At 49.0% G+C, this 27,127-nt stretch overlaps 1 protein-coding gene across 2 annotated transcripts in view; it reads right to left on the reverse strand.

Annotated features, from left to right (window-relative positions):
• LOC8052027 (myotubularin-related protein 13) overlaps positions 1–27,127 on the reverse strand; it is a 90,270-nt gene that overhangs the window by 13,127 nt on the left and 50,016 nt on the right. Inside the window, exons 13-31 of one of the 2 annotated variants that reach the window (XM_029992427.3) lie at positions 25,728–25,877; positions 25,483–25,551; positions 25,171–25,401; positions 21,532–21,660; positions 20,881–21,083; positions 20,271–20,514; positions 17,641–17,839; positions 15,496–15,629; positions 15,108–15,280; positions 14,822–15,021; positions 14,265–14,466; positions 13,925–14,005; positions 13,724–13,836; positions 10,227–10,481; positions 8,166–8,225; positions 7,288–7,460; positions 6,527–6,703; positions 6,026–6,130; positions 2,894–3,079 (exon numbers count right to left, since the gene is read on the reverse strand). In XM_029992427.3, coding sequence (XP_029848287.2) covers positions 2,894–3,079; positions 6,026–6,130; positions 6,527–6,703; positions 7,288–7,460; positions 8,166–8,225; positions 10,227–10,481; positions 13,724–13,836; positions 13,925–14,005; positions 14,265–14,466; positions 14,822–15,021; positions 15,108–15,280; positions 15,496–15,629; positions 17,641–17,839; positions 20,271–20,514; positions 20,881–21,083; positions 21,532–21,660; positions 25,171–25,401; positions 25,483–25,551; positions 25,728–25,877 — 3,084 coding nt within the window. The remainder of the gene's footprint in view (positions 1–2,893; positions 3,080–6,025; positions 6,131–6,526; positions 6,704–7,287; positions 7,461–8,165; positions 8,226–10,226; positions 10,482–13,723; positions 13,837–13,924; positions 14,006–14,264; positions 14,467–14,821; positions 15,022–15,107; positions 15,281–15,495; positions 15,630–17,640; positions 17,840–20,270; positions 20,515–20,880; positions 21,084–21,531; positions 21,661–25,170; positions 25,402–25,482; positions 25,552–25,727; positions 25,878–27,127) is intronic. The other variant, XM_029992428.3, reaches the window with a different exon arrangement.

The raw sequence follows: 27,127 nt of genomic DNA on the forward strand, positions 1-27,127 counted from the left end.
TCATTAGATTGTACTGCATAGTTAACTTTTTATAAATTATTTTCGGTCCATCAACGCTAAAGAAAAGGTAGAGGTCGGAGCATTTTGAACGCATTTTTCTCCATTCCACTTTCTGGCATAAATTTCACTTTAGGAAAACTATTGTTTTGTTATTACATAACTTGGATTCATTTTTATGAGTTTTTCTGGGGTGAAATTTTAAGGGGAAGATAACTATGAGCTTGTATTTTTTATTTTTGTCATTTTTCATGCTCAAAAACAAAAATTTTGAACAAAAGATGGAAATCTAAAAAACTGTATTTGTGTTTATGTGGCTTTCTTGTCATGAAAGATGGTATAACATAGAAATATAGCTCCATAGTTATCTGCTCTGAACTGTCCTAATGCAATATAACACATGAAAACGACAAATTTATAAGTAATTTCAAATCGATAGTTTTCCTACGCCGGCGCGCCCACTTTCATCTTTGAACGTTTGCAGTTTTTTTTGTACTTCACCCAGGTTAACAAATTTTGGCAGAAATGTTTTCAACATTAACAGGAACAAGCCCTGTAAATATAATTTAAATCAAACATGTGGTTCAAAAATTTACTTTTTTGGGTAGTGTCCCCCCTTAAGTCAAGGTCAAATTGGATTTGTACTATTTGAGCGTGTTGGTGGCTTTTGAACAATTAGAAAGAGGAGACACGAGGGACGACACAGATGGGACAATTTTTGAATTTCAACTACATTTATTTTCAACTTCAAGCACACTGCCCGACTGCTCCGTGAGAAGAAGGGAAGGGGAAACGCTAGGGAGAAGGCGGGAGGGGGGCGAGAGGACTGCAATTTCTCCTAGTGTTTCCCTTTCCCTTCTTTCCTTGCATCGATCGGGCACTGGGATTGAAGTAAAAAATAACTCTACCGTAAAATCCCAAAAGGATGCCCTCCCCCAGAGATCACTCATCCTGTCTTTCTGGCTAAATATCGGTAACATAAAAATTTCAAAACATTGCCCTCCTCCGATTCCCGTCGGATGTCACACGATGTCCGACAGGAATTGCATCAACCGTGCAACCAGCAGTATGTCATGTCCAGGAGGTCAAGTGGGTTCATAGCGGGTTCCCACGTTTTTGTTTGCTATCTGCGTGCACGATATGGGCTATCGTAACATGCAAGTTTGTGGCAGGTTCCCGCGTGCTTATTGCATCATGAAACTTTAATCTGCTGCATCTACGATCTGCGGTATCCATTCCCATGAGATGCGAGATCTCGGAGGGTTTGCGCGGTTCCTTCGCTCCGTGAAACGTGAATCTGCTGCATCTGCAATGCGCAGTATCCTTTCCCGTGACAGAGGAGCTCATAGCGAAATCCCACAAGTTTATCGCATCGTGAAATGTGATTTTGCTGTGTCTGTGATATGCGGTATCAGTTCCTGCATCACATGGTTTGTAGTGAGTGTCCTGGTGTTTATCATTAATATTTGATAAAGTTTTGCTCTCACATGCTTGAAGATAGCCCCACCCGATGTTTTTCGCAATTTTAAGGTTGAAAGATTCTCCCGTCTGTGTCGTCACCTATGTGTCTTCTTTTTCTAATATTTCAAATTGGATGTACGGAAATTTACAGACAAGAGAAAGTCTTGGAATGTGGCGACTCGTGTCTTTGGCTTCTTGCCACCTTGCACCACCGAGAGCTTTTGGAAGTGGCATGGCTAAAGACATGAAAACACGATTCTTGGCATTAGCCCGTGTTACTCATAAGACAAAATGCAAACGACAGCACAAAATGTGCCGCAATTGACAGTGGTAGCTGCTGCATTGTGGAAAGGCACGTTAAAGGAGATTTGCCTTCAGCCAGTATGCCGTACAATGTTTGCAATGGGTTCTTTGCTTTCAGAGGAGTTGATGCAGGAGACGTGTGTGAGATGCATGCTTAGGAGAAGGGTGTTTCAGCCTCTCCGGGGCTGAAACGCCCTTTCAGAATGGGGTCGCCCGTGACCGTACCTGCGGTGGAAAAAGCGAAAATATGTATGCAACCTTTTCTGTAGAGGCGCAGAGAGGCACGAGAATGGAACCTGCGTGGCGGGAGTGGGGAGACGACTGAGCGTGTCAGCGCTCAGTCGTCTCCCCACGCAGCTACTTCGCAACAGAGGCTGCCTGAGGGGGTGGGAAGGAAGGGAGAGCGTCGCCAGAGCAAGAAAGCCTCGCCCATTGAGGAACGACGGTGGCTAGCATTCGGTGAGCTGGCTTTCGGAGAGGGAGAGCAGTGCCTCTGCAGTGGAGTGGGGTTTTGCATCTGTACATGAGCATCTTTTTTTTTTTTTTTTTTCTAGGAAGGGCACTAACATATACAACCATAAAATAGAAACAGTTTTTCCTCAGGTTTATTCACTTTAATTTGACATAATATACGCCAAGAAGACCGCCCACTACTTAAGTAATGAGCATAGTGATGTACCGTATTTATTCGAAAATAGGTCGACCTCTTCATGAATAATGCCTGCGCAAGCATTTCTCTGCAATGCTCAAGAAAAGCCAATCATCAGGATTTCTGCGAGAGGCCCGGCGAATGACGAGGCACGACAACGTCGGAAGACGAAAATAACATCTGTGTAAATCCTTTTTTTTTTTCTCCAAACGTCATTTTTGTTTTGGCATTTGCCGGCTCCTTTTGTACGTCTAGATGAATTGGTCTCCATGGGTTCTCTGGGAAAGTAGATGCGCGGGTCTGTTCATAAAAAGGACGACCTTTTTTGAATAAATAGAGCACGCAAGGACCCGTCAAACCAGAGAGCATCCAGTCGTGTCCCAAGCACCGCAAAATCCGGCGAGCGTTGCGCTACAGCGAGCACGCTCTCAGAGTTGCCCAAGTCGGTTTCTTGTAGGCAAAGAGGAGAAACAAAGCGCCCACCTGATGCACCACGTCGAGGAACTGGAGGAAGATGGGTGCAAAGCCGCTGGTGGCCGAGGCGGCCGTCTGGTTTCCCCGGTACGAGAACCGGTGACCGAATGCCAGCCACTCCTTCTCGATGAGCACCCTGAAGCCCTCATAGGTTCGGTAGTAGGGGTCCAGGCACAGCTGGGTCACCGACGCCACCTGCGCGCAACCGACAGTCTTTCCCTCAATGTCTCTTTAAATACCACCGTTAACTTACCCAAACTTGGGAATCCTGCCAATTTTGCGTTAAGCCCCCGATTTGATTGGACAAGCGCCCATGTCGAGATTAACCCAGTTTTCAGCGAAAGTTCGGTGCGCACTCCCCCGGTATTTAACGGTAACGAACCTGCCTTACCTACAGCCAATGAATGTTCTCGGGATACTGAGACAGCTAAGCATCATCTCGGAACCGAGTCTCAGTGCCAAGGTAGACAGCTACGGTATGGCAGCCCCGTGCCATAGAGTAAGACCAAAGTACCTTCGTGTGTGCCAATACTCCAATATATGAAGGCAAATCGAGTAGTAGCTTCACAAATAATTCGATTCGCGAATGGAATTCCTGGTGTTCGGTCCCTCGAATATTTGGCGTATTCGGCGTGAGACACGTGGTCAGCGGTAGGCACAGAGCCGACGGACAAAAGGCCCGTTGTTTTTCTCGCGTTTGTAGTGAATCTCGATGTTGAACAGAACATTCGAAAAACAGATTTTGGTTAGACCGTTTCACTAAACTCTAGTGTGCGGGCTAGAAATAAATAAACGGCACAAATCTCATAGGATTAATAACGATCGTGACACAGTCAAATGAATTGTTGGGATGTTGGAGTAAACAATGCTGCACCGTGTCTTATTTTCTTCGCGACTAAAAGCCCCTTTTTTTTAAATCCAAGCATCTTAGCAAAACACACTCGACATGCTTCAAAGAGATGGCCGACCGTAAGATCATACAGTCGAGCCCGGTTACATCACACTAGGGTATTTCGAATTATTTTCAATATCGTTCAGTCCAAACATCCCCTTGAAAATCACATGTAATAAGATAGGAACGTTGTCTTTTTGTATCAAACTCCCAAGGCGGGGACACTCGATATAGCGACCAAAGCCCGGCCGCCCGTAGCTTTCACGCGATCCGATTGCGCCAGCGGCGAGCACATCATTTGCGTTGCGGGGCTGGCAGACCGCCAAGCCAGCATACATGCGGTAAAAAAAGAGAAACAATGAATTGTAAAAAAAAAAAAAAACTTTCAGCCTTTCCACTTTGGTGAAGAAGGAAGACGAGCGAAGCTGTACTATGATAGGATGATCTCAAGCACGACTTCTTGGACGACCTCAAGGACGACTTCTAGGACGACCTCAAGGACGACACCTTGGATGACCTCAAAGACAATGTCTAGAATGACATTGAGGACAACCTCAAGGGCGACCTCGAGGACGTCTACGACGACCTCGAGGACGACTTCTGGGACGATCTCTAGGACAACCTCAAGGATGACTTCTAGGACGACCTCAAGGACAACGCCTTGGACGACCTCAAGGACGAAGTCTAGGACAACATCAAGGACAACCTCAAGGACGACCTTGAGGACAATGTCTACGACGACCTCAAAGACGACTTCTGGGACGATCTCTAGGACAACCTCAAGGATGACTTCTAGGACGACCTCAAGGACAACCTCTCGGACAACCTCAGGGACGACCTCAAGGACGACATCTAGGACGACATCTAGGACGACCTCAAGGACGACTTCTAGGACGACCTCGAGGACGGCATCTAGGATGACGCCTAGAGAAATTCAGCCTTTCCACTCTGGTGAAAACCAGAGTGGAAAGGCTGGAAAGGTTGCCGCAATTTATGAGCGAGGCCGGCAAGCCGGTTGTCTGGTTGCCACCGTCGCTCAAAGATGGCAGTAACTGTCCAGAGTTTTGTGTCGACATTTCTTTGCGGGGGACACTATCCTCCCAAAACTAGCCCTTAAAGGGATGCTGAACCGAAATTTTGATTCCACAAAACACGCGGTAAAAGCATGCAATGGGATGCTACAAACACCAAAACATCACTGATACAGCGATATCTCGAACAGATGACCAAATTTTTCAAGAAAAGGAGGCGCATTTGACAGAGATGATGTCGTCATGTTTCTCCGAGAAGGAGAGGGAACGGCCTCGCGTCTTCTTTGCCTCACGGCCTTGAGGGAGCGAAGCGAAGAAAGGAGGAAACTCGGTATAATGATGTCACGCGCCTTGTCGGCCTGGTTCCATCTCGACATCTTTTTCCAAAAATATGGCCATCCATTCGAGATATCGCCTTACGAGTAGTGTTGTAGGGATTGTAGCGTCCCACCTACATTTCCTGCATATTTTTTCTGAAATCCAAATTTCGGTTCACCATCCCTTTAAAGCTCCGCTGTAAAAAGTGGAGGATGGCAAAAGCAAGGAGAAGGGCATGCGGGTGCGCGCAGGGAGAGCAGGGAATGCCTGCTGTCGGAACAGTAGACTGCGCCCTTTCCCCAAACACTGCTGATGCTGGGCGACTCCCTAACCCCAAAATAAAATGAACAAAAAAAAAAGGTTTGTTAGGTCACCGCATGAGGCCCTTTCATTCAAGGTCATAGGTCTGCCCCCCCCCCCCCCCCCTAGCCTTGTTCTCCCAGTGCTATTTTCGTTACAGTCCTCTAAGGACTGTAACAAAGATCCGACCCTTCATTGTGGAGGGTCCGATGTCGTTTCATTGCTTTGTGCCAAACAAAAGTGGTGTGAGTAGAGATGGGTCTTTCCCTTTCTTTCAGTTTGTTCAACCCTTATATAAAGGGTTCTGTCCACAATAAAAATTTTAGCTGCATTTGAGACGTTCTCCTTCTCTTCTCTTGGTGTGAACTTTCGTATTCCTCATCCTCGGGTCTCTTCAAAATGACTCGCTTTTACTTTGGCAACATGAAAGAAGGCACAATAGTGCTAACTTTGAGTCTTTGTTGCAGCATGTACTGCCTCCCAGAGTGAACACCCTTTTTCCATATCCAGTATATACGAGAGAGATAACAGCCCGTCCCCACCTAACTGGACGGCAACTTGCACCACCTAGCCTCTATGGCACGAGACAGTACCACCCACCTGGCACGTGAAATCCCAGCCATCTTCCAGGCACAGCATGACCGAAGACCCCTGGACGTCGATCAAGTCGACGGCAGCGCCGGAGAGTTGCAAGATGCACTGGAGCTGCGCGAGTGCACCACACAAAAAGCCCCTTCATTCCGAGACCTTTCTTTTTTCCCTTTTATCCGAACGGTGACCCATACAAAGCAACAAAGAGAGCAGCAACGCGACAGTGTGCGCTAGAATGCAGCAGCCGCAAGCACCAGAGGCAGCGATAGTGATTGTCGCTTCCGATTTTTAGGTTGAACTCTGAGGATACAGCTCCCACACAATTGCACCTTTTGAGCACACTCCCAAGGCCAATCTGTTCGGGAGGGCATGAAACAAGAGCCGTCTTGGCACACCTTGGTCCAGACGCGCACGAGCGAGCACGTCACATTTCGAGTCATGCACGTCTGAAGCCCAAACACGAGCGGCAAAGGAGGGAAATGCCCCAAAAGGGAGCGAGAGGTGGCCCACCTGGTTGAGCCACTCGGAGCCCTCGACCATCTTGTAGAAGCTCAGCTCGGGGTTGGTGGGCGGAGTGCTGGGGCAGCAGGCACGCATCAGCTTCTTGAAGCTCGCCTTCACCTGCCGCACCTCGTAGTACTCCACCGGGATGAAGTCGCAGTTGGAGTACGACTCCGCCTTCATGCCCTGACAGAGAATGGCTCACGTGGCACTTCCAGCAAAGCATTGACTATGTTCCAAACCTCAATCTAGTAGATACACGCTGTCTCGTGTGTCACGTCATACGACGATGCGGGTAGAGTGGAACTGGACGCCAGCAGGGTTTTCAACACCCAAGTACAAAAGCTTTACTCTGCACTGAGATCGAGTCAATTTTGGAACACGGTTCGAATATTTGGGCGACGATAAGTTGGTCTGCCCTCAAGGTATGGTGACACTGGCTCCCACTGTACATGTTGCACAGTGACGAGCAGATACGGATGCAGTATCTGTTTGTCACTGACAGTGGCACCACCCAAAAGCTGCGGCAGAAGACACCCGTCTGCTTCTGTTCCCCGACAGGGTTCGCCTGTAGGCAAAATCAAATTCTCTTCCAGCTGTTTAGTTTGATCAACCGTAAGCTTTAAAACTTTGGCATCTCATACCAAACGCTCGGCACCGTGTTCCGATAGACTCGCAACAAAAAGTTTGGTCTTGCTCTCCAAAGAATGCGCTGCGCTTTTGTCGTTTGACACAGTTTAGAAAATGTAAATGCACAAGCGAGGACCTACCTTGATCTGGGACTTCTCCCCGAAGACATAGAGTGCCACCTTGTGGAGGGTGTGGACGCCGTCGTGGGGAGGTTCCATGGCCTCGCCGTACCGTGAGCCCCTCAGGGCAAACTCGGGGCCCAGACTTCCCGTGGAACCCTGCCTCCGATCCTTCAGGCTCCCCCAACGCATTTCTGACGCAAGTCATCGCAAAAACAACACGAGTCACAAGGCCGCCCGGTCAAGGCAGCGAAGGCACACAAAAGTTGCAAGCAGATTAAAACGACAGTTGCAAGTTGGTGCTATTCCCTTCTTTGTCTGTCTTATGTGCAGTTTATGGTTCCTAATGCTTATCCAACTAGCCCACCTTAATATTTGAGTAACACCACAATGGTGCCAAACCTCACTAATGGGCTGTAAAAATCTACAAACATTTGTGCATCCCCTGAACCTTGAAAACAAATTGTAGAAACACATCAAGTACAAATATTTATCCTCTTTGACTTATCGTTAAAAAAACTAAACAATTAACCCAACAAGCATTACCAAAGCGTACACTTCTGAACAGTACCCAGTTTAGCGAGGTACACTCGCAACGTTTTTTTTCCTAGCACCTAGATTTGCCATGTATTGTTGACACCCGCCATCCTTGTGGCCAGCCAAAATCCTGCCAAGTCAAATCACCCAAACAGTGGCCTTCAATGCAGTGGCGGACAGAGCTGTCGAAGTGGCTCGCGTCAAATCTTTCCGACCGCAACAAATGAAGAGCCACGGAAGCGTAGGGCCGGAGATCAACGGTGAAATCGCGCACCATTACGGCTCTCGTGAACGCAGTGAAAGGCACTGTTGGTGAACGCAGTCTGCCAAACTAGAGGGAGACGTGGGGGGTGCACACTCACTTTGGGATGGCAACAGGCCCCGATTTATGTTCATGAACATTTGGAAGGAATCGGTAATTTCTAGAACAAACAAAACAAAACGGAAAATTGGAGAACCAAAAAGGGTGCGGAGGGAGAGAGAGAGAGAGAAGGGTGAAGAAGAAAGAACAGCCGTGTCAGGGGGAAAACAATGGCAATGCAGTTACGAGTGCAAAACAAACTCGAGAAATTCCACATCATATCGCACTACTGAAAACTACGAAAGAATTTTGATTTTAAGGCCGATTTGAGAATAAAGATTAACTCATATTAGTAAGAAATTACGAAGTTTTACAAAAAGTGCATGAGTGTGTTGCAACGGCACATTTTCCAGCGTTTCACCTAGGGGCATTTATAAAAAACGAAGAGTGTTCCTTTACAGGAATAGCTCATAAGGACAATATAAATGAAGACAAGATAGGTATATCGAACCTGTCTTTGCAACATTCGCAGGTACAACCAAAAAAGTCCTGGCTTTCTGACACCACAACCTAAGGTCAAGCGAGATTGTGGTGTCGCGCTATTCCGACTCAGCGCATCTTAAAATATGTATTCTGCAGCTCTCGACTTCTCTCTATTTAAATTTGTGTCCTGTTTTGTTCAGTCTTGTTTTTCATGAGGATACTCGGTTCATTCTAGTGCAGCTTAAAGGTGCCCTAAAGCATTTTTTAAAGCTTTACAGACAATACTTTGCAGAGATTTTTAGCTCGTCAGCCATCGTCACCACTATAGAAAAGCTCTTCTCTCTCCTCTTGGCATGAGGAGAGGGAAATCGGGTCTTCCTGTCGGCCGCGCTGCGCGAAGAGAGGGAGCCTTGGCGTCTCGCCAGAAACGGCATAACGAAGAGAATCTTCCTGTCGTCTGCGTCAAACAGTCGTTTTTAAACATTACTCGCGCTATACGAAATCCCACTTTCGCCGTATGTAGTTGTTACACGTAATGTTGGATCGTTTTAGGAACCTTCACCGCGCTCAATTTCCTTATAACATCTCTACTTCCCGAACCCCAACTCGAAACTTAAAGCTGTTCTGCTAAAATCGTCACCTTACAGCCACCCTTCTCGCAAAGCTTCGCCTCGTTTCTCTGCTTGCGTTTCCCTCTCCACTCGTCTCTCAACTTCCACATTATCCCCTCTTTTTACCGCTCAATGTCACTGGGAAAACCTAAGCCTTACCCCACATCACCACAGCCGCGCATTCTTTGTAATGGCACTGGCAATTTGAGGCTTGCGTCCGTCAAGCAAGTGCTAATCCGTCCCAGTTCACGGCGGCGGCCGCCGTGAACTGGCGCACGTGCTGTGCCTCGCCTTACCCACTTAATTTACGGATCACAGAGCACTCGTTGCAGTCGTCAGTGGAATCCACAATGCTAACCACGACGGCAATGAGAATTAACATCGTCGCACTTCCACCTCAGGTACGTGATGGCACCATTTTGCCCACATTGCACGACCGTGCTACTTCTTCGCACATTGTGGGCGAAAAATACGACTGTTTTACTTTGTCTATTCACGATTCCAGAGTGGCTCTCCGGCTTCACAGGGTCTATTTGCATACAGGTCCTGCCTCCATTAAAAAGCACTTCAAGATCATGCTCTTTCTCTCAGATCACATGGCACGACGTGACATCGTGATGTTGCGTGACCTGGCGGCACGTCACGTGATGCAATCACGTGGTTGGCAACAGATGACATTGGGTTACGCAATCACTGTCACGTGACCCGGCGTCCATTAAATTAGATGGCTGCGTGGCGACGTTTCGTAGCATCATGTCGAGACTTCCCTCCAATATCCCAGCACGTAAATATGATCTGCGTTAAGAACCGAATAAACAGGATAAAACAGCGATGGTGCAGGCAGACTTACCATTTTCTTAAACCACCCGAGACTGGGTGGAGGAGAATTCAACGGGAAAGAGAAAGGACGACAGAGCCTCGAAGGATGTTGCCTTCTCTCATTCCGTTCCTTTTCTCTTCCACCTTGGATTCTCGGGTGGTTTGAGAAAAACAACAAAAGCGGTGGAAAGCGCAGAAAGGGGACTCACGCCTGCCGCCCTTGCCCCCCGAGGAGCGGAGGCTGTTGACGGCCTTCTGGAAGGGGTTGTGGGTGCGCCTCGACACCTCGGGGGTCAGGGTGGGGAAGTTGTCCTGGGCCCCCTCCAGCACCAGGGAGCTGATGCTCAGGGACGAGTCGTGCACCCCAATGCCTGCCCGGCCCAGCTGGGAGAGGGGCGTGGCCCGCACCAGGGCCGCCACCAGCTTCTCCTGCTCGATCGACGCAGACGTCTCGCTCGCCGTGCCTGCTCCCAGAGGCGAGGCCACTTTACCCTCCGTGTCGGCGGCGGCTCCAGCGATGGGCAGTGTTGCCCACTCCAAAGCCCGCTAAAGAAATCTCGAAAAACCGCTACACACCGCCACATTTAGGGCACGGGGCAAAACTTACTTTTACAGGGAAGCTGCTTATGGCTAGGGTTCCATAGATTTTTCGTCTGCAGTGAATAAAAACTACACTCGCACTGCCGCACGCGCGCGCCTTCCCCTTATAAAAGATTCCAAATAAATAACCAAAATAACGCTTCGAGGGACGCACGTGCAACATGTCATTTGTTTCAGGCTTTTGCTTTGGAACAGTCACTGCTGCAGACGCCGCCATGTGCGGCGTGTGGTACACCATTCCCTGCATTCTCCTTGATGATTGGGTAATTTAGCAATAGGTATATTCAGTAGATTAGTTATCAATAGGCACCACTTTCAAGATGGGTAAACTCTCATTTAGATAATAAAGGTTTCTCAAAGATTTGCCTCTGTGCAGCCCACGTCGGCCATGTCTGCACTTGCACCGCCCTCTCTTTGTCCTCGTTCCAAGCGCTTGCGTGCCTAATTTCCTTTCCTTCTGCTCTCCCAGGGTGGCAGTCCAGTTGTGCGTGTCTACTTTCCGCCGGGTGGCAGTCCAACCATGCGTGTCTAGTTTCCTCCAGCTCCTCGAGGCGGGTCTGTATCCTGTGCTAAACAGCTTCACTGGTCCTCCCTCCTTCAAAGGGTGAAATGGCCCATAATTCTGCTTCTTTAATTGGGTTCCGATTTATTTTTTTTTGCATGCAAACACAAATTGTTATGGACCAACATTTTTTTCTTTTTTCTGAGCAGAATTGGAACGGTACTTTTTTCTATCAAACGAAACTGAAACGATATAAAAAGAAAACATTTTGTTCCAACACCCTGCTTAGAACTTCCAGTAGTCATAGTCTCAAACTTTGAAAATCTATAGCCCTTTTTTCTCTGAACTGTTGCACATAGTACGCTGGGCCCATGTTATCTGGCAGACTTGGAAAACAAGTTCATACACTGATGCATAGATGAGCTCAAAGCATGTTTCAAGGTTTGCTACCACAAGATCTCAATGGCGTTGCAAGCATTATCCTCATTGAAAGCAATTTTGCTGAGAGTAAACAATAACTTGAAGCTGGTCATCCATCTCAACGTGAATCTCGAGTATGATTCCTACAGGACGACGTTAAGGATGACCTCAAGGACAACTTCAAGAATGACGCCTAAAGGACGACGTCTAGGACAATGTCAAGGACGACTTCTAGGACGACTCCGAGGACGACGCCTAGAGGACGACCTCAAAGACGACCTCGAGGACGATGCCTAGAACGACCTCAAGGACGACCTTGAGGACGTCCTCGAAGACAACACCTAGGGCGACCTTGAGGACGTCCTCGAAGACAACACCTAGGACCACCTCTCGGACAACTTCTAGGACGACTTCGAGAATGAGGCCCAGAGGACGACTTCTAGGACGACCTCAAGGACGACTTCTAGGATGACGCCTTGAGGAAGACACCTAAGAAGACCTCTCAGACGATGCCTAGAGATGATAAAGGATCAGGGCCTCACTATCTGATAATGCCAAGGAAGGCTGACTCACACTGGTTGTCCACTCTTTTAGAGTTCAGCTCTTAGGCGCCTGTTTCCGGCTTAAGTGGCATCGCCGTCCGCCTAATTGCACGTTGCATGATGGGCCGTTTCTCATAATGACGTCATTATGGTGCAGACCACAAAAATTAAGCTATTTACGATTGATTAATGTGAAAACTTTTCTAGACCGCCAGACAAAATGCTAACATGATTTTGGGCTCTAAGTTGGACACTTGACGAAAAAGTCGGCGAGATTCCTTACAGCCGCGATTGGCCAGTGCCAAAGTCAAGCGCGGCGCTGGCCAATTGCGGCGCTCAAAAATGTCGCCGACATTCTCAGCAAATGTCCAGCTCTTCCCCTTGAAAACCACTAAAAATCCCGCGAACCACAAAACGGCGATTTCTCCCGCTAGACAACTTGGAGAACTGCTAAATTTAGTGGGAAAACCATTAAATTGGCATCAGAGGTGGTAGGGTACTAAGCAAGCCAATGTGGTTTTATGATTCAGACCCGAGTGTGTGTTATACCTAAAGGGGCACTGAACTACTTTCTGTGATAGTCTATTTATGGTCATAAATCAATATATACCATAAAATACCGGGCAAATGCCCACTCAAACTTTGGAGATAATCACAAAACAAATAAGGGATGGGCGCTTGTCCAGTCATGAATTTTACACATAAACATACTGTGCGTATCTTCTCAGATCTTACAAACTTGGGAATGGGCGCTTAATGTGGAATGGGCGGATGCGCCGACGCCAGATGACGCCATTGCACAAGGTAGTGTAAGGCTCTGCGCCTCAACCGACGGAGCCGTCTGGTGTCGATCTTTTGACACCGATTTTTGATGAAGAAATCGGCCACGCATGAATGCAATGTTTGGTTTTTTATCATGCTCAGACTGCGCAGGTTGAGTCATGATCATAAATAGACTATCGCAGAAATTAGTTTAGTGCCCCTTTAAGCTGAACCAAGGGCCATCTGATTCTGGACCGAGTTCTTTGAAGTTTACGTCGGTGGAGTTCATAGGACCTTCTAGGTCTCGCACCTTATTGCTTACACATAGTATGTTGTCCTGCAAGCAATTCTTTAATAGCTTCGTGCAAAAAAAAAAAAGCAATTGTATATTTTTGGACGAACAGGACAGAAAGCACGAAACAAAAGCCCCATGCCAGCAAACGTTGAGATCCCACAAGCAAGCCATGATGCCACATTTCCCAGACAGGTGATACCAACAGGTGTGGCAAACAAACAGGCCCGTTCTAGTTTACTCACGACTATATCTGTCAAGAATCCAAGGTCACCTATAGTGCCGAGAGATTTGAGATGCACCGAAGCACACACAGTCTAGGCCCTAGGGGACTGCTTCGTCTACTCTTCATCCCCGTCATGGAGAGAGCGCAACACTGTTAGCGACAACTACGCTGCCTGCAACGCCTCTCGCACTCGTGTCTTTATTGAGTCCAAAAATGTTGGCAACGTTGCGCGACACTGTTGTCAACATTGTCACGCAACGTACAATGTTTATTAACTTGCCCAATGTGCTATCACGAAGGAGGACGCCGAGAGGACAGAGTAGCCGGCGAAGAGAGGGAAAGGATACAAAAACGGGACTCACTAGACGTGGTGGGGTGCCCCTTCAGCATGCCCATGACTCCCTTTCCGTGAAAGCCACTCGCTCGGACTAGAAGGGCCTTGGTTCCGGGATGACGCCAGCAGACCGACGGAAACCTGTCCAAACGAGGAGACGAGATTTCCCGACGGTTCGCGAGATCATCGGGAAAGAGACGCGGCCCGTGGCGCAGAACTGCGACGTCACCTTGAATGCCGGTAACAGCGGGAGAGCTTGCGAATGCTGTCGTCGGGGACGCTCTGCGGAACTACCACCAGGGCCGGATAGCTGCGGGAAAAGAAGACGCGGTGTCTCCCAGGCCACTCTCAATCTTTGCGCAATTAAAAAAAAGCGCCACATTAGCATCTGTTCAGATTCGCAGAAACGAGAGGCAACAGTGGCCACGCCGACACAGCACGCATGCAGCATTCTTTCGTTACGGGAGCGCATTAGCGGAAACTACTAAAAGCCAGCCATCTCGCGCAATACGCATTAAAAGAAAAATGTTTGTTTTTTCAAGTTGCTGACGCCAGACAGAGAGAGCCACCTGGGACAGACGGTGTAGCAGCGGTTGGCGGAGCTGATGCGGAAGCCCTCGGGGCGCCCCCTGGCGGCCGCCGTGTTGGCGCCCAGGGTGCCCAGGTGCAGCCGCTGGTAGTCCCGGCTGTACACCGTGTCCCCCATCTTCTCCAGGGACCGGTGGGCCACAGAGGGCAGCACCGACGGGGGCGCCACGCTCTCCCCGTCGTCTGCCAGAGAGCAGGAACCAAATCAGACCCACTGAAGAACCATGGCGCCCGGAATATTTGATTAAATATTTACCTCAACGACTTCAACCGGGAACTGGTACAGAAAAATGGTGGTAGTCAAAATATCCACATTTTTTACTCCTCTGCGCCGGTCTCGAATTGAAGTCATCACAGTAAACTTGCACTAGGTTACCTGTGCACCGACTGTACTGTAATCGAATATTGTTTATTCCAGGCATCATAAAATGAGTTTAAAGAAAAACAGGTGAAGAGGGAAAGAATATGATTTCTAAGAGACGTGCCAGGGTAAAATCTCGAAATCTGCTCTAGGGGAGAAGGACGGGGGAGAACGCACCTGAGGCGTCGTCGTCGAAGAAGGTGAGGGGCCGGTCGGGGCCCTCGTGGTCGAAGGGGCGTCCGGCGGCGCCCCCCGCGGGGAGGGTCCTGGCAGACATGGGCGGCCCCTGCACCACATACTTCTGCTTGCGGGAGGACGGGCGCGGCTTGAAGCCCGCTCGCATCGCCGTCTTCAGGATGTGCCGCTTGGCCTTGCCCCTGCGTCGTCACCGAGAGACGGGCTACGTACGCGTGTCAAGACGCGACTCGTGCCAATGCCGTAGGTTTCGATTTGGCGGGCTCACGTGAGGGTGGCGTTCTTCTCCTTCTTGTGCAGCGGGGTGGGGGGGGCCGCCATGTGGCCGCTGAATGCAAACAGCTGGAACATGTTGGGCGGGCAGTGGGCCCGATTCAGCCCCTTCCGGAACACCTCGATGCTCTCCGAGGTCACCTCGTCCTCGAAAGCCACCCTCATCAGCTGCGAGGGCAAAGCGGGACGTCAGAAACGTACCGTGATCGGTTCGTCCAATAGTGCCTAAGAGACAAGGCCCGCGCATCGCGCCTTCTTGGTGTCGCCGCCTGCTAGCGCCACGCTCATTGGGAGATGCGACGCGACCTAGGCGGCACTGTGTAGAAGTAACGATGTAGAGAGGAAAGGTGCTGGCCTTGCCTTCTGGACGGCTGTTTACGCACCTGGAAGGTGTTGGACCTCAGCTGCAGGCCCTCAGGCAGCACCTGCTCCAGCTGCTGAAGGTACTGCACCGCAATCTTCTTCTCCTTGGTCAGCGTCGCAACCGGGAAACTACGCACCACCGTCTGCTCGCAGGCTGGATGGACAAAAGGGCAACAACAAACTCTCGATAAGAGCTCTCACCCGCGACTAACCTGCAAAAAAATGAAGCGAACTAAATACAACGACGGCACAACTGTGTTTTCAGACATGCGCTAGAAGCTATTTAGAATCGCGACAGTTTAAATCACAATCTCGTTACGCTTCCGAGTCGTCGAGCCACCTTCCAATTATGAGAGTACACTGAACACAAGGAAGATAAAAGTGCTTAGGTGACAGAGAATCTATTTCTATTAAGTTTTGGGTAGTTTTGAACAAATATTAAAAATTTAGAATAGTAGTTTCGAATCATACACTATTCGATATTCACTTCGAGCTTATCAGCGATATTCTCTTCGAGCTTATCCACAATATTCATATTTTTCCACGTGTAGACTGCGGCAGTCTACACGTAGCGCACTTCTTTTTGAGCGCGGGTGCAGTGCGGTGAAGCACCACCTGCGGAAAAAGTGAGCTCTGCAAGTGTTGCTTCCCTACATTAGCGGCGGAGACTAGCGCCACCTGGCAACAGAATATCCGAGGTTGTCCAACTGAGCTTTCACTTTCCGCTAAATCGTTGTCGACCGAGCTTTTACTTTACGTGATCTTTGGCACAGCGTGGTGCAATTTCGGTCTATTTTATGCTTTTGGCTTTGCTAGACGCAGAAAATTGTGAACGTATCACAGAGTGGTGCAACTGTCACAGCTGTCCCCCCCCCCCCCCCCCCCCCCCAATTTTTTTTAATCTTTTCACTCTTTTTTTTTTTTACATCATCATTTTTTCTTTTAATTACCCTTTTTATTTCTTACCTCATTTTATTTTCTATTATTTTTTGTATACGCATTCTTTTTTTTTTTTTCCCCCTTTATGTAGATCCTGCTGCTCTCGAGGGGTACTTTTGCATTCAATCAAAAACATTGGCCCATCTGTACCCGCTGCACAAGTAGCTCAATGGCTCTAGCATCCGACTGCCACCGCACTGACCTGGGTTCAAGCCATGCCACCAACTTTACACATAATCGTCCGTAATGCTCCCCAGCGGGTAGTCCGCGACAATTTTTTTTCATAGAAAGCATAGAACACGTTCTACACAAATAAATCAACCGAATGAATTGAGTGGGAAAAGAATATATTGTGAAGTTCCGAGAGAACACCTGCCCCCGAGAGACCGCCCATCCTGTTTTTCTGACTAATTATCTGTAACCTAAAAATTCCGAAACAACGCCCACACCCCCATTCCCGTCGGATGTCACACAATGTGCAACGGGAATCGCATCAACCGCACCATTTGCTGTACCAGCACGTCTGACGAGCGAGAGCGAGCTCACGGCAGGTTCCTGCCTTTTTGTCCACGATCTGCATGCGCGATATTGACTCCCGCGATACACGTGTTGTTCCCGCGTGTATGTTGCACCGTAAAATGTGAATCTGCTGTGTCCGCCATTTGTGGTATCTGTTCAATTTTGTAGGAAATTCGCGCGTTTTTGTCTGTGATCTCGATTCCACGCGAGTTGGTCCCGCATGTATATTGCGTCGTGAAGTACAATTCTGCTGTGTCCACGATCGGCGGTAATTTTCCCCTTAACATAAGAGTTTGTAGTGGATTCATGCGTTTCCGCCCGTGATTTGCGGGCGCGACATCGATTCCCGGGACAGGAAAGTTTGTAACGGGTTCCTGCGTGTTTATTGCACCAGAAAACTCGAATCTGCTGCATCGGCAGAAGCAGATGCAGCAGATTCCCGCAACACAGGAGTTTGTGGCAAATTCCCGCCTGTTTATCGCATCGTGAAACGCGAATTTGCAGTGTGCACGATCTGCGGGGCCAGTTCCTGCGTCACGTGGCTTGTAGTCGGTGCCAGGGTGTTTATCGTTCATTTTTGATAAAGTTTTGTCGTGCCATCCCCGAAGATAGCCCACCCCATGTTTTTCACCATTCATCCCTCCCTTTGGGGTTTTCGTAACTTTACGGTATGCTTGGTTGGTGATGTTTCCAAGGGGGGCTCTCACCGTAGGGGTCCAGGGGGGTGCCCTTGAAGAGGACCCGGTAGTTGGTGAGGAAGACGGCCCCCTCGGCGGGCAGCAGGCAGGGGCCCCCCAGGGCGCTGGACCCCGTGCCCTCCTCCCGCCCGTCCGGGATCAGGTACGCCCTCAGCCCCTCCATCGCAAGCTCCTCCCCCTGCAGCAGGCTGGGCACCAGGATCTTCGGCTGCAGGAACGGGACAGGTCGGGAGACTCGGTCTCACTTCAGATGCAATCGTAGCGCTTGTGCAGTGCCAGCCTCGTTTTAAGCAGGTCTTCTCATTTTATCGATAGCCAAGGAACCGCTCTCAACCTCTGCATTGATGCGGTAAAAGAGGCAAGAAGAACACGCGCTCGAGATGGTGCTGCCCCCATCAAAGGAGTGGCCAACATCTTGGGGTTACCTACTTTTACTACCAAACTGGGAGGACATTCAGCAGCGATGGAAGTGGTATTCGATGTTTTGGAGCAATTTGGTTTGGACCAGCCACTGATGCTTTTCGAGCAGACATCTGTTACCATATCCCTCGAAAAAAAGAAAAAGCATCGTTAAACGAGTTTACTTTTGATAATGATCCCTGATAACGGATCATATTACTTATTGCCTTTTGGAATAAGGGTAGAAAGGGCATAAAGGAACACACAGCTTGGCAAAGACCCCGAGAATGCAGGCAAAAACGACACATACACTAACAAATCCCATTAGCGTATGTGTCCTTTTTGTTTTAGAGCGCAGCTCTTAGGGGCCCGTTTCCGGCTTAAGCGGCGTCGGCGTAACCGCGAGGTCACGTGACCCCCCCGAGGTCACGTGACCCACCCAGGTCACGTGACACCCCTAGGTCACGTGGCCCCCTTAGGTCACGTGACCCCCAGAAGTCACGTGACCCCCTGAAGTCACGTGACCCCCTGAAGTCACGTGACCCCCTTGAGGTCACGTGACCCCTTAGGTCATGTGACCCCCTTAGATCACGTGACCCCCTTAGATCACGTGACCCCCAGAAGTCACGTGACTGCCTTGAGGTCACGTGACCCCCTGAAGTCACGTGACTTCTGGGGATCACGTGACCCCCAAGGTCACGTGACCCCCAAAGGTCACGTGACCCCCAAAGGTCACGTGACCCCCAAAGGTCACGTGAGCCCCTGAGGTCACGTGACCCCCTTAGGTCACGTGACCCCCTTAGGTCACGTGACCCCCTTAGGTCACGTGACCCCCTTGAGGTCACGTGACCCCCTTGAGGTCACGTGACCCCCTTAGGTCACGTGACCCCCTTAGGTCACGTGACCCCCAGAAGTCACGTGACCGCCTTGAGGTCACGTGACCCCCTAAGGTCACGTGACCCCCTGAAGTCACGTGACTTCTGGGGATCACGTGCCCCCTAAGGTCATGTGACCCCCGAGGTCACGTGACCCCCAAAGGTCATGTGAACCCCTGAGGTCACGTGACCCCATGAGGTCACGTGACCCCCTGAAGTCACGTGACCCCCTTGAGGTGACGTGACCTCAAGGAGTCACCTAGCCCTCAGTACGCTTCCATCTTCCTCCTCAAGAGCTGCGCTCTAACCGGCGTTACAGAGAATTGTAAACGGCTTTCATTTTTTTTCTTTTAGTGTATATGTTGTTTCTACATCCAGTCTCAGGATTTTTGTCACGCTTAATATTCGCAGCTCGTTTCCGCCCCTACGTTCAGTTCATTAACACTGAGCTTTCTTTTTTAGAAATAGGGCTGTGGCCAAAGTATCTGCCATTTACTATATATTTAAAAAAAGAAATGTTGAAAATTTAATTAGAGAGCAACACTTCAGTTGGGGTAAAGCCACACTCCCCTCCTCCTTTTACACTCCGTAGTTACTTCAGCCCATTAATATAATATCCGTAAAATGCCTTAAAAACAAGCATATCCACTATTTCTGGGCACATCTTTTTCACAATGAGAGGTCAATTAACCCACAATCAAGATCAAGGAGGGTAGACCAGTAACACAATTGATCCTAATTTCCGAGCCCATGTCAGCCACTGCTCAAAGCACTCTGGTGCAAAGCGGTGAAGCTCCACGTATGTGCACTGGTGAGAGGCTGTAAAGGCTCGTGAGCGGCACAAGCGCCACGGTACTTGGTAGCCATGGCACAGAGCCGTGTGGCAGACATAATAATCGAGTGATCTCCCCAGGGGGGACCAATCAAAAGGCAGCAAACCGTGGCATTCGTCATTTTCCTATATACGTGTTCTTTCATCAGCTAGACCAATCAAGTGCAGCCAATGCCCCATGACTTAACTTTTAGCATGCGTGTTCGTGGTTGTAGGCGTTCAAACTTTGGACTGGGCTCCTACCAAAGATGAGACAAGCTATGCGAAATATGTACATATCTGTACCCTTCTCCTTTGCGCCTACTTCTCCGGATATTAGGGCCGACCAATAATTAAATTCCTATCTTCTTTTCTTCGTTCGAGCCTACTTGGCGCAGGTAGAGCACAATACTTAGTAAAAACAGCCCTTTGGCGCAAGATGTAGCAGACTTTCGTTTGTGGCGCAATTTGGAGCAAACGGCGCAGCACTTTTGCCACTGCGTTCGGGGACGATCTAGGACACCCCGGCCCGAGACGCCGTGCTTGGGACCGACCTTGGGGATGGGCGGCAGGCGCTTGCTCTCCCGGTGGACCGCCTCGAGCATCTCCTGCTGGATGGCCACCACCCCCGGCACCATCTGGTGCAGCGCCCGCACGTGCTCCTCCGTCACCCCGCTCTCGTGGCACACCTTGTCCACAAAGCGGCCCACAAACTTCACCACCCCGGCACCCACCGCCTCCCAGGCGTCCTCCTCCCCAAAGCCGCTCTCCCCGTCCGCACTGTCCGTCTCCGCCATGCTGCAACAGAAGACGCCACACTTCGGTCCCTCGTCGACACACATTGCTCCGGCTGTAGTTACCCGACCGAAGCACAATTTAAAGCCTAAACAGGCCCCCGCGTCGCAGAAATAGCCACTAAGAAGTGCCTTCCCAAGATGGCAACCTTGGGACTGCAACCCCGATAGTGCAACGCGGGGTCTGCAAACCCGGAGGTTGCAACCCGGAGAATGCAACACGGAGTCTGCAAACCTGAAGATTACGACCCAGACACCGCAACCTCCAGACTGGAACCCCGAGACTCGACTCCCATAAAGGTCCTCGACAACGAAATCGGTCCGGCTCAAGAAGGAGGGTTCGGTGGCCGGCAGAAGCCCCCTGCCCCACCTGTTGGTGACGATGCTGTTGGAGTTTGAGCGGCCCTCCACGTTGATGTCGGGGGAAGCCCTCCGACTGGCGTCCAGGGGCACCCTGAGGGCGGCCATCCGGTTGGCAAAGTGGATCGCCTGGCTGTACACCGTCGACTCCTCTCGGCTGGCCAGCTCCTCCAGCTCCTCCTTGGACAGCGAGCCATTCTGCTGGATGCGCATCTGCGGGCCGTCCCCAAGATGTTGTCTCCACTCGACCATGCCCGAGGCAGTTCGGGTCTGGCTCGGACGCCATCTTCTTCATTAAAGAAAATTATGCCGCCTTTGAATAAGATCTAGCACCAAGTAGACCAGTCTACAACTTTCTTACCACGCTATTATGTCTACATCGCTACTCCCCTTGTTTCTTTTGGCCGACTTACGATTGCAAACTTTAGCTCATTAGTGCAATGACTTAGCAACTATGCTTTGTTCGTGCTTCTAAACTCCACAGTTTGCAAGCACACCTATACAGCATTGAAAGAAGAACAAGTAGGTGCAGCACAAAAGACTGCGAATTATTTATCAATTTTCTGCTGGAATTTTTTGGGGTCGGAAAAGACGACGGGACTGGCAGTCGTTGTCCTCTCGCTCGGAGACGAGGCCCGACAAAAAAAGCGCCACAGCTCACCTGCTCCGCAGCTATCTCCAGGGCACTGGGCTCGGGGGCTTTGGAAAGGATCGCTGGCCGCCGATTGCACAGATCAAAGTTGGACTTGGGAGCGTCTATTCTTGACCAGCTGCTTGTGGAATCTTTGCTCTGCAAGGCAAGTTTTCATCGGGCTTCCTACGATACACCAGTCGACCGACAACTACGCACAAACTGCCAACGCCCACATAGCGCTGTCCCTCGTAATGCAAAGTACCGTACAAGAAACGCAGAAGATAAAATTCAATGCGACGTTCGATAGCCAGGCCTGGCATAAAAAGAAGTTAAGGGCACATTTACACTCGCGACTGGCAGCGATCGTGCGACCGTTTCCCGGTGCCAAAAAAAAAAGTTGTGAACCAAAAGTGCCCCTTAATTAGGGAGTTTTAGCAGATTGTTTTCGAAGGCCCACTACTATTACGAGCGTGCACTTCATAGCATGCATCCAAGTGGCAGCGCGAGCTCCCGCTACAAATAGCGTGGCCTGAAAACACAATCTACTAAAACTCTCCATTGACTAGTTGATCACTGAACAATTTTTTAGCCTGGCAATGCCCGTCACTGCGTCACTCGCCGACACTTCATAAGTAACCCACCGCATTTGTTTACACGCAAAGATTTTGGCTCGTGGGAAATGATACGACTAACGTGTCTACGGTAGCTGCCACAAAGTTCTCCGAGGGTCGCTCAATGGTACACAAGAGCACCTAATTCCTTATAAACTCATCATTTTTTGTTTCATAAAATGATGACTTAGAAAACCGCTCTTGCACAAATAACCTTATCTTGCATAGTCTTGATAGTGAGGCGTTATAATCCAATGTATCACAGTTTTTCTCGGAGAAACTAGAAATAAATTGCCCGCAGATTGAAAGATGTCACAGACTTGGTAGACATGACGATCGTTCTTGTCCCGCAATTATGAAATTACTGGATTTCCACGCTGAAATTCAGGTCCTGAAAAATGGCTGAAAGCAGACTCGGATATGCGTACATCTGCAGATTTCTCCCTTCACGTACGTTCAGTTCCTAGAAAATGTGGGACGTCTCCGCTTGATCACGGAACAATGGCTCTAGCATCCGCTTCCGTTATGACCACATACTCATTGATAACATACAATATGGTTGGGACGATGCAACTAACGCCATTGTTAAACACACCGTCCATACTACACCTAAGGCCTCTTCCACTAACACTCGCCGACTCCAACATAGTTCACAAAGCATTTGTGTTTTAAACATTAATGCGAGAAGCTTAATAAACAAATTTCCAAACTTTCCCTCATTTCGTCCCACTCGGCTCATGTTGCAGGGGTAACAAAAACATGGCTGCATGACTGTGCATACAATACCGAAATAACACCCTACGGTTTTTGCGTAGTGAGAGCCGATAGAAAGCACGGTAGAGGCGGTGGCATTGCCCTGTTTTTGCATCCTAATATCGAATTGTCTGCGATTCAAGGTCCCTCCGAGATTGGATCAGTATGGTGTGAGCTTTACCTGGAAAAAAGGTCAATAGTAATTGGCGTTGTTTACCGCCCCCCTGGCTCGCCTATTGATTAAAGGCACACCCTACGTAACTTCATGCACTCTCACAATCTATGTTCCTTTAACCTAATTTACATAGGAGGTTTCAATATACAAGCATCCAGTGGTCTTCATTATCGCAATCTGGTCACGATGCTTTAGTAAGTAGAGAATCGTTGGATTTCTCTTTGTCATACGGTCTAAAGCAATTAGTAGAGGAGGGCACCAGAGAGACGGCAGTTTTAGATTTAGATTTTCTTAGCTCACCCCTTCTACAAAGTGGTTTTGAATGCGAGATCACTGATGGTATTTCAGACCATAAGGCTGTTCTTGTTTCAATCATTTATTTTGCACCGCATAAATGTGTTCTTTATTCTGCTTTCCCCAATTTTTAATGTGCGAACAATGTTTCTATTATTGATATATCAAGAGATTCTTTCGAAAGCTTCGAACAACTCTGTGCGACTAGCGACGCAAGTTGCTCGGTTACATATTTTTAAAAATTGGTTAAAACATGTGTCCAGTGATTTTTGCCACTTGGAGCAAAGAAAAAGAATTTATCGATGCCACGGTTAAAGCGAGAAATATTGCATATCTCCCGTCGCTTAGGTAGACATAGGCTTGCCAGATGGCAATTTTTGAGGCTTCCTGGGGTTCCGTGGGACCAAAATGTTTTAGAACCCCTGCCTTAAGGTAAGCTGGCACACCCAGCCCCCATCTCTCAGGGCATGCCAGAGCTTGTCATTCAGGAACCCAATACACAACAAAGCAAAAGTTTGGCAAAAGTTTGGCAAAACTTGGGTCATTTGCCCGAGAAACGAGACACCTGTGCCCCGTTTCACCTTAGGACGAACCGCCGCCAACTCTACGAGCCATTCAATGCTGTGCGAGCGTCAGGTGATGTTCAAAACTGGCTGGGATGGCTCGTAGCATCCACTGCGGTCCGTCGTAAGGTCAAACGAAGACGCAAACTAGCAAACAAAAGAGCAGAAAGAAACCAATCAAAAGCATGCAGGCTGGAAGGGAATCGAGCAAGTGGGGCAGCAAACGGAAGGTTCAAAGAAAGACGAGGAGAAATGGAAAGCAGGCAGGAGGGGAAGAAACCAAAAGATAATCCCAACGCACGGCAGCGGCAGCAGCAGCGGCAGCAAAAGGGTAGAAACGGAAAAGCCGCGGCGGAGCTGCCTCTCTGCACTTCTGCAGGTGCCTCAGGTACCTCTGTGTCCCCGGGAAGAACGAGAGAAGAAGAAATGCACCCAACCGAGGAGAAAGGCAGAGCAATACACAACCCGAGAGAAGCCTCCAGAAAGAAAGCTCAGAAACCCAGGGAGGAGGGTAGCGGGACACAAAGTGAAGACAGCACACACAAAACTGTTACCTCGCACGATTAGGTTTGTCCCGAAATTTTGCTTATAAAAATGTTCCTCGCAATCAAGACTCGTTCCCAAGTTAGGTGGGACGAGAAAAAATATAAAAGAAGATGCAGATATTCCATTTTTGTGGGAAAATATTGTGGCACTGGATGACAGCGTTTTATTCCAAGTATAGGTTTATTTGAGTAAAGCTGTAGAACGATCTCACTAAAAGTGGTTCAGAATGAAATGTGTGTTGTTCGATCGCTTACAAACCAAAACATTTTTACCCGAAAACAAACGGGGTCTCCATAATATACAAAGTGCAATGCTGAGAACATAAGCGTGCAATCTCCGGGTTTACCTTGCTTTTAAATATGGAAAGGTCCTATTGAAAGAGTGAGAAAAAATGCAAACGTTGCATTTCAGATCAATGTGCTGCACTAGCAGCATAGCATACACAATGAAGTTGGGTTCCTCATTCTAGAAACTATTCAAGAGTAACGGCGATACCCTAGCGAGAATTTATTGTGCGCCCAGAAAAACAAGAAAGAAGAGAATTCCAAAATCCTCCCCCAAACGAATTTAGATTTGCGCAGACGAGCGCACATTCATTCGCAGCACAATTGTACGAGACCGCCACAAAGGGCGTGGGCTGATGGATAGTAATGACTAAGGTCCTTAAGTATTAACTCATAGCTCGCGACACCTAGCGCAGAAAGCGAGGCGGAAACCCGCCCACCTCGCGGGGGCTGAGCGGCGGCGTCTTCTGCTTCCCCGGCGCGTTGTTCGGCTGCTGATGGTTCGGCTGGTGACCGCCGTGCTGCGGGGAGGCCGTGTGGGGCAAGTATAGGGAACGGATGTCGCGCTGCACGTCCTGGTAGAAGGCGGCCTCCCAGAACTGCAGCTGGCCCCAGACCACGTGATCTTGGATGCAGGTGTATGCAAACTGCATCACTCCCGTGCACAGTTTCTGCGGGGGCACGCCAGAGACGAGTCGGACCACGGCTCTGCAAAGAGCGGCGAGAACCGCGCCACGGTGCCAAACTCTTACCCTGCAGAAGGCGTGCGAAAGGGGCAGGATTCCCGCAGCAACGCCGTGCTCGTCCAGAGCCGAGTCGTCCTAGCACCAAGAACGAAAGAGACATTGATCGTTGCCGGGCACATTTCTCGAATTCATTTTAAAATGGCCCACCCCTCGAGTCTAGCGCATACTTCTAGAAGCGGCTTTCCTAGTTAAAATAAAAATATCATATCACAAGTTCGAGCGGAGCACTTGGGAAAGGCGAAGGAATTCACCTGGAGGGCGCAGTTCATGAGGCGCACCACCAGGTCGAACTGCTGGTGCTCCAGGACCGCCTTGTTGCCGGTCACGTGGTGCTGGAGCTCGTGCGTCAGTGCCAGGCGCGCGGCCTTGCTCTTGAGGGCACGCAACACGGCCGGCATCGCCTGGTGGGACAATCCACCCAGTTATGGGAGGAAACCACCCCATCTCTGCAAGCGCCTAGCACAGCTGTCCGAAGGTCAGCGACGCTTATGGACCACTCCTCATCACACTTTGCGACCGGAGAACGGGAAATGCAAAATTTTTCGCCGAATTCTAAAGTATTTGTGCGACATGATAGTAGAACCAGTTTTTATTTTCCGGAAACAAATTCACTCGAAACGCTGGTTCACACACTTGCAACGGCTTGCGACCATGTGCTCAAAGTGATATGCGCACATGCACAACACACACTCCGCGCTCGTGTACAACACTTACACCACAGCCACAAGAAAGGTCTTGCTCGGTGAACGACTGATTGGACGTGCAAGAATTATTGCGGCATGCTGGACGAGTTTTGAGAGAAGTTTCTTGACAGGGACCCTAAGGAGTACCGGAACTTGCATTGTGTCAGCCGGACAAAGTTTCTACAGTTTCTCTCATGCATGAAACCAAGAATCGTGCGACAAAATGAACTAGCAAATGCACAAAACACAACAGCGTGCCATTTTTATTTTAATCATCCGAAATAAAAAAAAAAAAGAAACGACAAGAAAACATTGTACTGTTACCAGACTAAACGCTTTTCAAGTCAATCTCCTGCTTAAAATTCGCGAGTGAAAAGGCGCTTCACTTTTTCAGTCCAAGCGTCCGCGGACGAGGCGCAGATCGCCGGAATCGGTGACGCGACGGTCACGTGGTATACGGTTCGTGGACGAAAATCGCGATTCAGTTCCTAGTGTGGATCGGATATAAGAAGCACACTCAACAGGGAAGCGAGAACAAGAAGTATAAATTACACTAAAACGACGTTTGAATTCAGAGGCTTATAAATACATAAACATGATAGGACAACCAAAATTTTGGAATTTCTTTGAATTAACTGTAAGTATAAAATATCCAAGTTTGGATTATCCCGAGTCTACTATATATCAAAACATCAGATTTATAAAAAGGAGATAAAGCATTATAAGTGTGAAAATTTCATTCGAATATTGTAAATAATAATTAAAAAAAACATGTTTTCCCCTGGAGCCTTTCTTTTAAACTCTTTTGCAACAACACACTGATGCCATCTACCGGGTGAAACACTCAGTTTCTGCATACTTCCTTTTTTTTTTTTTTTATTAGGAAATTTTTTGACAGTGTTATTTCTCGTAAATAGTATGTATATTTGATCTCGCAAATAGCACAAAAGCTTGGCTTTAGTGAAATC

Source organism: Ixodes scapularis, unplaced genomic scaffold, assembly GCF_016920785.2.
Source record: "Ixodes scapularis isolate PalLabHiFi unplaced genomic scaffold, ASM1692078v2 PGA_scaffold7__128_contigs__length_106722199, whole genome shotgun sequence".
NCBI classification, from domain to species: domain Eukaryota; kingdom Metazoa; phylum Arthropoda; class Arachnida; order Ixodida; family Ixodidae; genus Ixodes; species Ixodes scapularis.